The sequence below is a fragment of the Brachycentrus maculatus genome, unplaced genomic scaffold (assembly GCF_059751285.1).
Source record: "Brachycentrus maculatus isolate JH-2025_06_01 unplaced genomic scaffold, ASM5975128v1 h1tg000119l, whole genome shotgun sequence".
NCBI classification, from domain to species: domain Eukaryota; kingdom Metazoa; phylum Arthropoda; class Insecta; order Trichoptera; family Brachycentridae; genus Brachycentrus; species Brachycentrus maculatus.
The window spans coordinates 677,365-693,369 of record NW_028280872.1 but is presented as its reverse complement, the minus strand read 5'-3'; the positions used below and the strand labels follow the sequence as shown (position 1 = coordinate 693,369).

At 32.3% G+C, this 16,005-nt stretch overlaps 1 protein-coding gene across 1 annotated transcript; it reads right to left on the bottom strand.

Annotated features, from left to right (window-relative positions):
- Positions 1-974: 974 nt before the first annotated feature.
- On the bottom strand, positions 975-15,533 carry LOC148309614 (ubiquitin-like protein 7). The gene is made up of 5 exons (XM_088259755.1): positions 15,267-15,533; positions 14,969-15,186; positions 12,715-12,925; positions 3,941-4,204; positions 975-2,104 (listed from the first exon to the last, which is right to left on the bottom strand). Exons 1-5 carry the CDS (start codon positions 15,409-15,411, stop codon positions 1,803-1,805), a joined length of 1,140 nt encoding a protein of 379 aa, XP_088115881.1. The 5' UTR covers positions 15,412-15,533; the 3' UTR covers positions 975-1,802.
- Positions 15,534-16,005: the final 472 nt, after the last annotated feature.

The following is a 16,005-nucleotide window of genomic DNA, read 5'->3' as shown; positions in this document are numbered from 1 at the left end:
AAAATGTGATGAATAATTACTTATTAATAGATTTTAAAGATGTTTAAATGAATACAGGGATGATGAGAATAAAGGGGTGGGTTATTTATTTAAAATTTATTTAAATAAAATATATGTTATATTTATTAATCATCTCCCAAGTGAAAAAGTAAAATGCAGATTTACTTCACAAAAATAAAAATAAGGTCGCATTATTATGCATGTCAATATCAGAAAGCAAAAAGGGCATAAACAACATTGGGGTAAAGGGTGAGGTATAAAAAATTGTATATGCCAAGTGAGGTTTTTTACTATAATTGATTTAAATATAAATAACATAAAAATCTTTTCTATTATTTAGATGGAATTGGCAAACAGGGTGTGTGCCTTTTTCGTTTTCCATTTTCAATGTGATGTTTTCTCAATAGGATGTAATGTACATTACAACATGATTACAATGCATAAATACGGTGCCAAGATTTAATTTATAACAGCATAAATAAATAAAATGAAGTAAGTGATTTTTTAAAAAATGATTGTCTATTTTATAATTTTTAAGCGAATTTTGATGCATCATCTTAACACATTTACTTTATGTAATGATTGCTATAGCTGTCAAATTTACATCTCTGTATACCCCATGGTAGACGACTCCCGGGCAGACCACCAAAGAGATGGGCCGATAGCTGGGAATCGACGTCGCAGGAGGCTAATCCCTCTTAAAAACAGGCCGTAAGGCCTACAATAAGAAGAAGAAGAAGAAGAAGAAGTATAAATTACAGCTATATTGCCCCGTTTAGTGAAATCACAGCAATTATATGAGTAATAATTATTGCTGTTGTTAAAAAATTAGAAGTTTGAATTTAACAAGCGACAAAATGTATTTTATTGGCATATTGTAACGAAGAAATATAACAATATTAATATCAAAGAAAAACCAGCAACCGTATTTCAATCAAATCCGGTCACTGATCAATGTAATAAAAGCGGAGAAAGCAATATACATAGTTGTTTTATTATTCTATAAAATGCAGTTCCACCAATAAATGTCAGTAAAAAAAAAAAACCTCAATTCAGTTAAAAGTTTTGTTATTTAGCATTTTCAATGGTAATGGAGCGCGTAAAGCAGAAATTGTATAATTTTAAAATACTAACAAATTTATGAGGCGAATGTTAGTGGGAAAAGAAGCAGAGGAAGACCGAGAAAAACATGGCACGATCAGGTATGCCAAATACTTGAAAGTGGTCAGGTTAGGAGTCGTAATAATCGGCGGGTATGTATGAGGAGATGCATGAACGTGGAAGAGGCGAAGAATGTTTGCAAGGACAGAGTGGTGTGGCGCTCTATTCTCTCTGCCTGGGGAAGCGGCGTGATGGTTAGTTTTTTAGTTTTTTAAAATAATAAGTATTATTATGGATAATATTTTGGAGGTTCACTCCTTACTCGTTTGTGAAAGAAAACTGCCACTGATGCAGTCGATACTATTTTCAAAAATAATAAATATCTTTAGATAATCACTTTTAAACATGGCTGGAAATGGAAAGTTGATGAACCAGAGCTTCCCAAATATTCGATACGGGCCATCCTAGTTTTCATTCCTGAGATGTATATAAGATAAACCCACAAACTGGTCTGGTCCATTAATAGCCCCTGCCTCTTAATAAATAACAAAAATTAATAAAATAACAAAATTTTGTAAATAAGGTCTTATCAAAATTCCTTGAAATTAAAGTTCACCAACAATCTTTACTCGTACTTTTAATCACCCTACCTTGGGGCTATTATCCAAAAATTAGGTGAAAAATCAGTTTTTTTTTCTTCTTCAATCCTCGATGGCTCCGCTAAGGATGAGGTTGATAGCGGCCGTGACGTCGCCGGAGCAGACGATGAGGGCCCGCAGGTTGGCTCTGTGGTCCACCAGGCCCATCTCCTGCATGTTGGTCAGCTGCGCCGTGTAGTTGCGCGCGGCCGGGTTATCTGAAGAGACAGCGGCTTCAGGAACGGAGGTGGAGGGGGAGGGAGATGCGGCACTCTGCGAGTCCGAGTTGCTGGTGGCCGCCGAGATGATGGCTTGCGACAGGGCATTGCTGAACATGTCCGTGGTTATGAGAGGCCTCGAGGTAGCTGGCGATTGAAGCGTGATCATATTAATATGGTTATGCAGACAATTTCACAGAACAAACATTTTATGAGATATGTATTTTGTATATTAAAAGCATTGATAACTTTGTGGTAGGGTAATAAAAAAAAATTCTTTCAAAAAATTTTTTTTTTTCAATTGTTAAATCGTAATAATTTTATTTCAACGATGGAATGATTTTTCAAAACTGGTAGTCTGGTAGTAGAATAAGTGTTTATAAAAGTGGTATTACACAAAGTAAACAATGGATGATAAGGAGAGTGTATTATATGAGATGTTAACATAAACAGTGAAATCCTGATTAGACATTTTCCCGCCAATTGCGTGTAATTATTTCAGTCAGATATATTTTCATACATTACCCGCAAATACGTTTACTTTCCCCCCAGTTTACGTTGAAAATATCCTATCATTCGATTATTCGTTTAGTCATTACTATTTTTACAAAAAAATTCAATAATATTTTTTTTTTTTAATATTCCCTCCATTTAGGTTTATGTATGTAAATAACTCATCTGCATGATTTTCACAAAAAAAATGTAAAATAGGGGTTTCACTGTATGTTTTCAATAATGTCCCTGTTTAGGCAAGGCATCTTTCTCGGCTTAAAGTTATTTTATAAACAAAAAATATTTTACACACGAGGTTGAATATATATTCAAACTATAAAAAAATATGGCTTCTTTTTTTTACAGCGATATAAGAGCTGTTAATTATTTGTATTAGTTTGTTATTCACATTAGATAAATAATCATTAGATGAATAATCATTTAAAAAAATATAAAAATGTGCATTAAAATAATACAATCGAACCTGGATATAAGATAACCTGAGGGAGCGGAACATTATCTCTTACAAAAAGGTCTCTCTTATATCCATGCTTTCTTTTACAGACGGGTAAAATGATGGAACCGTTTAGTTTAAGAGCTGGCCAGCTCTGTATTAAAGGGGATTCACATATCGCTCACTCCTTTCAACAACGTCATATATAAAAAATTGTCAATTTTCAGTTGTGTGTGTTTTCGGAAGGCCCATAAAATGTACTATAATCCTAGCAAAAGCGGCATATTTTTAACTTAATATTTACCCGCTACAGAGCAGAAAGCAATGTTTTTGCATTTTGAAGAAAAGGTATTGTTTAATTATTTTTTTAAAATATATTAAATATTTTTCAAATGGAGAAAAAACATTCAGGCTTTACTTAAAAAGATCTGTTGCACATTAAAAAGTTCAACAGGTGGCTTGATATTTATTTTTAATACATTTTATTAAAAAAAATTATCTCCTGAATAATAAAGTTTTTTTATATATGACATTGTTGAAAGGAGTGAGCGATATGTCTAGGTTCAACAGTGACAAGAAAATTGGATAAGGATATGTGCCTAATTTATATCAAACAGTAAGGCTACTTTTTGTGTCATTAATACAATTATTTCTAAAGAAATTCTTTGTCTTCAATGGAATTACTTTAGCATTTAAAACAAATAATCTAGTTCATAAATAATGTGTTAATCAACGATGAGAAACACTACAGAATCAAAATATAGCTTATATGTATACAATTGCAGTGCTACTAAGCAACACTACGATTGTAGTATTTGTTAAATCTACAAAGGTGTACAATATTGCGCAAGTTGCAATTATAAGTTCTTTTTAAATTGGTGAATAAATTAATACAGAGAAATCACATAGGAACATGTGCTGTTGCATAAGCCTTAGCTAGACTTCACAGTCAAATGGACGTTAGGTAATTAAATAAAAAAAAAAACAAATAAGACAATTGATAGAAAAGGGAGGTTTAAATTATGTAGGATCCTCACCTGCAGCTGTTTGTGGTCCAAGCAACGAGCCAAGGAAGTCTCGGAAGCCCGTGTCCTGCGCGGTGGACGAGGCGGAGGTGCCCGCAGTGCTCGGGCCGGCCCCGGCCGCCGCGCCGGCCATGGCCAGGGCGGCCGCCAGCTGCTCGGGCGTGATGAGCCCGCCGCCCGCGCCCTCCTCCTCCTCCCCCTCCTCGCCGCCCTCTTCCTCGCCCTCCACATCGAACTCCTCCTCCGAGTCCACCACCTGCATGGACGTTTGGGGCCCTTGGGAACACGGCCGACAGTGAACATCACAGTAAAACATTTAAAATATACTATACATGTCTCGATAGAGACCGAGTATGCTAAGGGAATACCGAGGTCTGGGAATTCGCAGATCTTGCAGTCATTGGCTGGCTAAGGCATAGGTCATTTGCGGCTCTTCGCCCTCTTCAGACATAAATTCCAATTTCACCTTATCTCAACGAACCTTATTGTTTAAATAGACCCGCCGAATTGCCTCTATCTGCGAAAACAGTGCAAGACAGAATTTCCAAAATGTATTCGAATGTAACAGAACAGCGAGTCGAAAATATTAAGCTAGTTTCTACAATATCAATTGCAACTGATTAGTCGTGTGATATTAGCGATACAGCACAAGTAAAGGGTTAAAAAATCTTCCTTTACACATCGCTCACTCCTTTCGAGAACGTCATAAATCAAAAAACTTGATTTTTCAAGAGAATGTTTTTAAAGTTTAAAAATATAATACAATGTTTTAAAAATAAATATCAAGACACTTATTGAACTTTTTAGTGTGCAACAAGATTTTTTTAGGTAAAACTTGAAGGTTTGTCTCCATTTGAAAAATATTTAGTATATTTAAAAAAATAATTAAACAATACCTTTTCTTCAAAATGCAAAAACAACACTTTCTGCCCTGTAGCGGGTAAATATTAAGTTAAAAATATGCCGCTTTTGCTGGGATTTAGTACATTTTCTGGGCATTCCGAAAACATGCACAACTGAAAATTGACGATTTTTGATTTATGACGTTCTTGAAAGGAGTGAGAGATATATGTATATGACATATCGCTCGCTCCTTTCAAGAACGTCATAAATCAAAAAACTTGATTTTTCAGGAGAACGTTTTTAAAGTTTAAAAATATTATACAATGTATTAAAAATAAATATCAAGCCACTTATTGAACATTTTACTGTGCATTAGATCTTTTTAGGTAAAACCTGAAGGTTTTTTCTCCATTTGAAAAAAAAAATTATGTTTAAAAAAATAATTAAACAATACCTTTTCTTCGAAATGAGAAAAAAACACTTTCTGCCATGTAGCGGGTAAATATAAAGTTAAAAATATGCCTCTTTTACTGGGATGTAGTACATTTTCTGGGCATTCCGAAAACATACTCAACTGAAAATTGACGATTTTTGATTTATGACGTTCTTGAAAGGAGTGAGAGATATATGTATATGACATATATGCGTCTCTCTGGTTCCTTTGTTATCCTGTTCCATGACAATTTGGCTCTTCTCACTTGACAAACTGCCGACCCCTGGGCTAAGGTGATAAGAAAGTTCGAACCACCATATTTTCTTGTTACAGCAGGACCTCTTTAATCCAAACCCCCCTAATCCGAACACCTCTGTAATCCAAACGCCTACTCATGCCCAGAATGGGCTGACCAAGTGGATTGTCCTGTGCCAGAGAAGATGCTTTTAAGTTAATTGCGAGACAAAGATTTTTACTTGTAATTAAATAAATCTCGACCAACTAAATATTAGATTTCTTTAGAAAAGTTGACTAAATACATTTAAAATTTCACAATACATATTTGTTTTATTTGATAAAAATACCCTACAGATTCTCTGTGCTGTAATTCCAACGCTCCACTAGTCCGAACATGTAGAAAATTTTCCTCTTTTTTTTTCCTTAATATTATTTTTAAGATTACAAAAAATATGGAGTAAGTAGCTGTTTTAACATTTAAGTTATCAAATTACAATTCTCATATGGGGGATTTCAATCCACCTGTTAGAGCCGGCTAGGTTAAGATTGAGGAATTATAATTTGCCTTTAATAAGTTTCAAATGTCAGCACTCCACTTATTTTTCTAACTAAATGGTTAATTCAGACAAGGCGTGGAAATGTTTATTTTTGAAAATGCAACACATTAGCATTCATAGACGCTGATGTATGTTTTAATAAAATATTGCCTCCTTTAACCCTTACTGGTCCAATGTCGAATGAAATTTGACATTGATTTTTTCCTCGTAGGTACCATGATGAGTGTTATTTGACAGTATTACAACAGTATGTGGAGCAGAGGACAAATTATTTTTTTTTCCATTGGAATGCATCTGTCTACCTGTTTTTTTTTTTTAAATTTGTTGGGGACTGGAAAGGGTTAAATTAGTTATTTAGTTCGGATTTTGAATTTGATAATTTAACACCAAAAACTTACGCCGGGAAAAATAAAGAACACCACCCCAAACTGAAAAAGGACTATTTACCCATTACCAACATACCAGTATATTTCTTATGTAGTACTTTAAAAGAGTGTTTGATCTATTTTTTTCACAAATTTACAAATGTGGAATTTTGTGATTGGAATAGTACAAGTACTTATTTTGTGTAACTCATTTATGTGAATGACTTATACTGATTTAACTATTCTGTAAAATTCCCGAATAAAATAAAATAAAATAAAATACTAGATCAGCATGTCATTAATATCCACAGTGTTTTGAAATCTTTTAATATGATTTTTACAGTACGTATTACGTATATACATAAAAAATATTGTGCATTTCATATTATTGAAATTTTTTTTTTGTAAACTCACCGCTAACAGGTAAATATAAATATATTTTTTAAAACATTAGCATCAAAAAGGGTTTTAATTTATTTTTTTAAAAAAAAAAGCAAAAACACAAATAAAATATATTTAAAAAAAAATGCTATATAGTACTATTTTTTTTTTTAATTTTGTAAAAAATTACTCATGGCACTTTAAATTGCAACACTTAAAAACTGTAGAATCATATAAAAATAAATATTTATTTTTATAAATAAGTACAAAATACCAAACCAAACCGGCACCAATATATAATATTACATATAATCTAGTACCTTTTTAGTCAATTTTAATCATGGATATGCAAAACACTGACCGCAAAACCATTTTTATTAAGAGTCAAATCCTTTATAATAATCACCGTAGGACATTTTAAATTCATTTATTTATTATTTGGTTCCTGCAGATTTAAGAAGTTCTTACAATACATAACTTCTAATTAAAATACACAAATTAATAAAGGAAAATTAAACACAGACTTTAGAATCAACATAAGACTTTAATTTTCACTTGGAAATTGTTGCACCTTCTAAGGGCGCTTTCAAAGGAATGTGAAAGGAGTTTTTTTTCATCTTTGTATAAAATTCTTTTGCATTACACAATATATTATAATTACAAGTACAAAAAAAAATATTAATACAAAAAATTATCTCATAAAGCCATGGCGTGTGTGAGTAGGTATACATTTTATTTTAGGTGAATAATCATGGAGTAGCTATAATCACATTGTGTAATAACCAGGACAACAATTTGCCACATATTATTTGAAGATAATATTTCAACAAAGATGACGAAGTTATTGAAATGGAAATGTGGTAATCTGGGTAGGCACATTGTGTAATAACCAGGACAACAATTTGCCACATATTATTTGAAGATATTATTTCAACAAAGATGACGAAGTTATTGAAATGGAAATGTGGTAATCTGGGTAGGCACATTGTGTAATAACCAGGACAACAATTTGCCACATATTATTTGAAGATATTATTTCAACAAAGATGACGAAGTTATTGAAATGGAAATGTGGTAATCTGGGTAGGCACATTGTGTAATAACCAGGACAACAATTTGCCACATATTATTTGAAGGTAATATTTCAACAAAGATGACGAAGTTATTGAAATGGAAATGTGGTCATCTGGGTAGGCACGGGGCCTACAATCTCTCTTACAATTTATACACTCAAAATATTTATAATAAAACAACTATTTTAATAAGAAATATTTATAACGATATTTCCAGGATTTTTTTTCTAGTATTTAAAATAAATTTAAAAAAACTTTTGCATAAATTGTTATTATCTAACAAGTTTTAACCATAGAAGACAATCTGGAAGTCAGTATAGAAATATATGAAACGTTTATGTAACATGAAATATTTGATATTTGCGAAATACGGTTGTCAATTATAAGTAGAATGATGATATTTTTCAAAGTGATATTTAAATCCATAAATCCTTTTTGTAATCAGTATTTTTTTTCTTCCCCAACCCACATAATTGAGATTCTACCATGTTATGCAAACAAACAAATAATTAATTAAAAATAAAAGAAATCTACATGATTGCAAATAAAAAATATATAAATATTTACGAAAATCATGATTTAGATGTGAAACTTTCTAGATTCTAGAAACAGTTGATATTCTACATTGCTCTCTTTGGTATGTAGATGGTTTTGTAGAATTTAGAAAATTGTTATGTAGAATTTAGCTGAAGAAAATCTAAAATACATTTTTCAAATCTCAATTTTTCTTTTAGTAAAAAAGCATAAGATCTTTACAAAAAGGTAACTACAATAGAGGAAATAAAATTAAACAAGTATATTAAACATCAACATCTACAAATAAAATATAAAGATTTTTAAAAAAAAGAGATCATAATGAAGTAATAATAGAAACTAAATGACTTTCTTTGGAAATTTAATCAACATGTCAAAATTTAGGTTAAGCCCAGTTACAGGTTTTAAGATTTTACTATATTAACCCTTCCCTTACGGTGCTAAAAACTTCCGAGTGCACCGGTGATATGTATGTGAGATGTATGGTGAGGTGAGATGTACAAACATTATATGAAAATGTGATTGAAAAACGGGAAAAATGTAAATATTTCGAAATGTTGCTTTTATTGAGCATAGTTGAAGTTTAAATGTATCAATTTAGTAATGTTAGCTCTGGTAAATACCTAAAAAAGAGAAAAAAGTACATCGCAAGTAGCCGTTGTAGCTAGCGTAGCGACACAACCACCCTGAACGACGATATGTGCACAACTAAAATGAGATTGTTGGAAATAGTATGAAGCCGTGTGCGCGTGAACGTAAAGTGTGGCCAACGCATACTCTGAGAAACGTTTATATATTGGTGTTTCTATCCCCGATTCTTATTACAATTTATTTATTTCCACCGCTGCAAATGAATAATTTTATATTATAATACTTTTATGTAATATGTAAAAGTATTACGGAGGAATACAAAAATTGTAAGCTCGTATCCATTATATTTTATATTGATATTCTTATTTTTTAAGTCAAGTTGTAGTAAATACATATCACCGGGAGGGGAAGGTTAATTAATACCTTGAGTACTGCAAATTACAAGATAAACACATGGGACTGCACATTTTTTTGTAAAATTTACTTGTCATCATTAGACTTTTATTTATATATGTACTAATATGATATAATAATAACAAATTTAAAAAAAAGTAATATGTATTGGTACAATTTTATGTTGGTATTTACAAAATAAAATATATATTGTATCTCAAATATATTTGAGTGCAATATAGAAAAATTGCACGTATATTGGAGAAATGACAATATTTTAAGAAATGGGACCCAGAGACATTGAAGAAAATCTATTTGGGTGGAATGTTTTGTTTAAATTATCGATAGATGGAGTTAGAAAAGATTACTTATAAGTAATTATATGACAAGGGATACTAGGGACTGGCCATATTAATAAGTAACAGTTAAAAGCTAAAATATTTATCAATATGTTATGGATAAGCCAGGAAAATCTATAAATCAAGAGTCCACTGTTATTACATTGAAACCTTCAGAGTATAATACAACAACATAAATGTAAACAATCAGTTCAAAAAGCACAAGTATGTATGATATTGATATCCACTGGGTATTCTGTGCGTTCTTGGCCTCATCCCTCCTTCAGGCTGAGCACCTGGAAACACCATACGCAAAATCAATGTTCTAGAACATTGATGACAACTTTTTGCAAATATGATTTTAATCAAAGGTGAGAAATACAAAAAAAAGGATTGTTTGACTGTGAAGCATGTTAAAATAAGGTTATTTGCATAGTTACTTACACATTTATAAAATATAATGCACTGATTTAATATAAAGCGAAATATTTTATTTATTGTTTCAGTACTCACTTTGTGGTAAGACATAATTAAATTATAAATAAAGACACTTGGTTATTACCACTTGAGTGAAATAATTTTTTTTAACGACTATTCGGAAGCTACAGATGCTTCCGAGATACAGATCTACGGGTTATATTTATATTTAAACCCATAGATGGAAGCATCTGTAGCTTCCGAAATTAATATAATACTCAAGTGGTAATAAACAAGTGTCTCTATTTACGATTTAAAGCAAAATAAACACCATCAAAGATATACATACATGTATAGTTTGTTATTAGTAAAATAACCTACCTTATGTAATACAAATTATGAACAACAAACTTGCTGTATATAAATGGCTTCACTCGTGAAAGCGTTACTATTGGAAACACCTCTTTATCAACAAAACCTTCAACAAACTCCCAATTTCTGTCCCCGATAAAAAAAATATTTATTGAATTTGAAAATATAAATGTTTGAAATAAAAACTCATATCATACTTTTTTTTTATTTAGGTATTAACTAACTCATTGTTCCGCAATGTGTGTGTCGCGGCACACTGGTGTATCGTGGTGCTTATTTGGTGTGGCACGGAAAAAAATCTGGTTTTGTGAAGATAACACACCTACAAATATCTGAAAGCTATGCGAGCGAGGCACTTTGTTGCGCGAAGAGCGTGCGAATTGGTTTTTTCGACTCTGACTACTATTAAATAAAAATAAAAAAGAGAACGCCTGAGGATGATCAACGAAGAGGTGAGAGAAGTCTTATCAACAATTACTCCAAATTTTTATCACTTGTACTCAGTTAAGTGGGCTCACAATTCGCATTAAACATAATATGTTATATATGTTTTCAAATTATATTAATTTTAATAAAATATCAATTTTAAATAAACTTTGATTTATTCTTTGGTGTACCTATAAAAATTCATGATTTGGCAGGTGTACCTTGAACAAAAGTTTACGGATTCTGAACTAACTCATTGAAGCTAGTACATAAATTTCTGATTACTTGGTATATTTCATTATATGTATTTGACTATAGACAATTTTACAATACATATTCAATTTACAATAATGTGGACTGTTGCCAAGGGCACATTTTTCAATTAATGTTTAAGGAGTATTAATGTTATTCTCAATATTTTTTATATTCATAGCACTTACTTTGTGGTTAGTCATATTTACTTTTATATTTTTTTACTAAAATGTTAGTAATATTAGTATATAACCACTCAGCAAGATAATTTAGATTTTTTACCAGTTTTGAGACATACCCATCTCTCCATCAGGACAATCACTACAACAGCATGCAAACAATACTATACGCAATAATACTTACGCACAATTAAGAAAAAACGTTTTTATATGTATCCCGATAATAAAGTGTTAAGTGTTAAAATAAAATGACATAGTATATTTAATAGTGTCAATACATATAAAGTGTCATATTTTAAAGTGCCATATAGTAAAAAAGTACAGTGTCATTGTCTTCAGGGTCATAAACAGATTTGTAATACCTAAGCAATAATCTTAAAGAAAAAATGGTTCTTTGTCACATTGATTTTTTAAAAAAAAAATCTTAAGCACTCATTAGTGAAAAATAAAGTTTATGTTATAAGATTGTGCTGTTCAAAATTTGTATGCCACAGCATATAAATTTTGCACAGCATATAAATAATAAATAAGGTCCTTTTTTTTAAAGGATTACCCCGCAAAGTTTCTATTCTAGAGGCTCGTCTGCAGGTAGGATAGTAAGGATAGGTAAGGTAGATGTGAAAATTACGTCACACACACCAAGACCATTTGAAAATAAATATTTGTTGAATTGATTTCGCAATTGGCGGGAATTGAGCCCGTGATAAGAGTATCGCAGTCGAGTGTCTACCACAGCTAGCCTAAAGATTAAAAATCATTGTACAATAGAATCATATTTGAATCATTTTGTCTACATATGTAGTATAGTGGTAATCACGTTTGGCTACCGTGCTAGAGGACCCAGGTTCTAATCCCAGGAGGGGTAAAATTGAATATTAATGATTTTTCATAACATTTTGAGTGTCCAAATACTAAAGATAATATAAACATCTCATATCCATTTAGGAGTTATTTTTACATTTTTTTAATTTTTACATAACAGTAATAATTTGGATAATTTGTATAGCGCCATTTTCGTAAAATATTACCTCAAGGGCGTTTATATAGATTTGGATAGTAATAGAACTAGGTAAATTACTAATGTACTTACGTTTATATATTCAATATTACCCTGGACTGGTACCTGAAGCGGAGGGCTGATCACCTTTCTTTCATGTGTTAATGATTAAGATAACACTGCGTTTTTATGATGCAGTGCCCTATGCACCATTAGGGTATGGATAAGGGTTTGAAGAAGAATAATAATAGTATGACTCGATGTATGGATGTCAAGGAAGCTAGGAGTGTATGCAGAAGAGAGTGGCGTTCCATCCTGTCTGCCTACCCCTGTGGGGAAACGACGTTATGGTGGTAGTAGTAGTAAAAGCCAGTCAGAATAGACAAAATAGTTGTTACCTCTTCCAGCCAGCAGCGATTGATTCTTGACGAGTTTGACAAATGTGGGGATCAGCAGAGGGTGGCTCTCGGCAATGGAATCGAAGGTCTCGCAGTCCTGGACGTGGAACATCAGCTCCGGAGTCGTGATGTAGTACAGCGCCACGGGATCGTTGCCCATTTCCGGCTCTAACCTTAAAACCTTTTCGATTGATGTCGCATCACAGAATGCCTGAAAGTATTATAATACATATGAGGGTTATGTTACTTATTGTTTTAATTTAATCATGTCTTACATGATTAAATTCATATTCTTTTTTGGCATCTCAACATTGTATCTCGTAACAACACCCACACATATTCTTTCAACTCAACTAAATTTCCAATAAATTACTTACACACATTACATATACCTCAGTGATTTTAAACTAATCTAACTTATATTATTTTTTGACATCTCAACATAGATGAAGAAGAATATGGAAGTCTGAGCATTTATGGGGTTTACGACCGTCATAGGCCTGTTTAAGTGATCACTTTACTCACATGTAATTTTCACTAATTCTACCCGTGATTGAAAGGCACACCACTCAAATTATTGAAAGTTTTAAATATATCTACCCGTATATAACACCTGTTCTTAAGGCGTTTGTCCACAACATGGAATTTTACCGTCCGGCACGTCAGTTAGCGTTTTAAAACAACGATTGGTTGGGTTTGTCTTGTGCTTTTGTCCATCTTTTTTCGGATCGGTGCTCTTGATTGGTGCGTGAAAACGTTTCACGTAAATTTGATCACGCTTAACTGTCATAGTCTATTTCATTTTTCAAAACCGGACTGCCGGATGGTCAAATTCCGGGTAGTGGACAAGCGCCCTTAGTGTGTTAAAATCATTAAAATATCAAGATTTCACTAAAATGTATAGCCGGTATAGCAAAAATATCTGCATGTTTCGATACCAATTCCAAACCTAAACCCACAAAAATCATCATTTTGCAGTTTCGTAACTTCCATTTGGTGTTAGATTAAAAATGTGCAGTCTTTTAAAATAAGGTGTTTTAAAAATTCCTTGAAATTACAGTTTATGAACAATTTTTACAAACTAACTAACTAACTAACCATCACGCCGCTTCCCCGCAGGGGTAGGCAGAGAGAATCGAACGCCACACCACTCTGTCCTTGCAAACATTCTTTGCCTCTTCTACATTCATGCATCTCCTCATACATACCCGACGATTATTACGACTCCTGACCCGGCCGCTTTCAAGTATTTGACATACCTGATTGTGCCAAGTTTTCCTCGGTCGTCCTCTGCTTCTTTTTCCAACTACATTCGCCTCATAAATTTGTTTAACCGTTCTTTCTTCACTCATACGCTCCACATGTCCAAACCATCTCAACACACCTTTCTTAATTTTATCGATAATGCTTATCTCAGCCTTACATTCTTTCCTTATTCCATCATTCGAACATCTATCAAACATCGTTTTGCCTCATGCATTTAACCACCCTACCTTTGGGTATTTTTAATTCCGAAAATTAAAAATCATTGGGTTTTTTTCATAAGACTTCTTGATAACAATACTTATTTACAATATACCAGACAATTTTTCAAACAATGTACCTATTTCTGACCCTTTGCAAGTCAGAGGTTCTAAGCATAAGATGTCGCCGTATTTTTTTTTTTGTTGACACTCTATTGAATATTTTTACAAACATATTTTGTATTGAATTTAATATATCAATCAAATATTCTCGATATATTCTGCAAACATTGCAAAAATAGGTAGGCAGTAATTTTTTTAATTACCTCACGTACAAGTGGCTCTGAAATCTAGCTACGGCTTATGCAACATCGCTTATCATGACCCTACTCAGGCTTCAACTTTTTATGTTTTATAGCCTATGCCTACTTGTGAGTGGATTTACTCTTTATGTTTAAAGTTACTATAATTTCATGTAATTCATGAGTGAAAATTCTAGTCAAAAACACTCGCTATCTCGCTAGAGGCATGAGTTTAAGGTAGGCAGTGATATTGACCTCGAAATGCTAAACATGCTGCATGACATATTCGTATGCGTAGGGTGAGTTGGAAGAATTTGACATATTACAAATGTTTCTGTGGTTCCGGGTATACTTTTTTTTATACCTGAACGTATGGGATACGGCTTGTTGCGTTCAGGCGATAATATAGTGGACGTATATTCGTATGGGTAGGGCGGTTAATAAATTTAAATCACTTTTTAATTTAATTAAATAATCTACAAGTCTTACCTCCATCGTATGGGAAAACGTGATGACTGATCTCATTGGTAGTGCGTATGATCTAAATAGCAAATGAATACTTTCGGGAGTTATATGATGCTTAGGTGGTACGACCACCTTCTCTGGAATCTGTACTTTCTTAAAAACGTGCACCATTTCTCCAGACTTTATTCCATAATCTTTCAAATTTTTTGATTCGTCCAAAACTTGCCCATGATATATCAATTCTGCAAAAAAATACAATAGAATTAAGCAAAACAAAACAAAAGAAAAATGATTAATTTTCGTTTTTAATCTTTATTTTTACCTAATGTGTCAGCAGGATTATCGCTTTGTTTTGACGCCTCATCTTTTAGAATTTTTACCTCATTGTCCAAGTTGAAATTTTCTAATTTAACTTTTTTGATAGAGCCTGCATCTACTTTTATCCCCAATAAAATATGACTACTCATGTTTTTAAGATTTATTCTCGAAGATATAACAATACACAAAAATGCACGGAAAGAAACAAAATTCAGTGACTGGCAAAGTTGATGAAAAAAACTTATGACGCAAAAATGACATTTGAAAAGTGATATTGCCAGATTCGAAAATTTAGGTATATATTCCATAGTATCTGTAATCTGTAAAAGAAATACTTAGGGATGTACCTAGGTACTTTATTACTACCTTCCTGCTTCCTACTGTCAATTTCCATTTTTAAACCAAATACTGAACATTGACCAGAGAGAGAGGTGTAATAAACACCGTCATAAAAAATATATTAAAACTTTTATTAAAGCGTTAAATTTTAAATTGAGACCTTTAAAAGTAGCGAGATGGTAGAGAGGAGGGGCAAATTAAAACAAGTATCATATGTAGTTATTAAATTACTCAGTATATTAAGCTAAGAAAATGCAAATAATTTAGAGACATCAGTGTTAAACTTATATTTTACTAGCTTAATTCAAATCTACGTGATGACTATTTAGGAAAGAAGTATGAAATATTTTTTTTTGTTCCTGATTGGCAATAGTTGAATGGCTGAACGTGGCAGGCTGTGATGG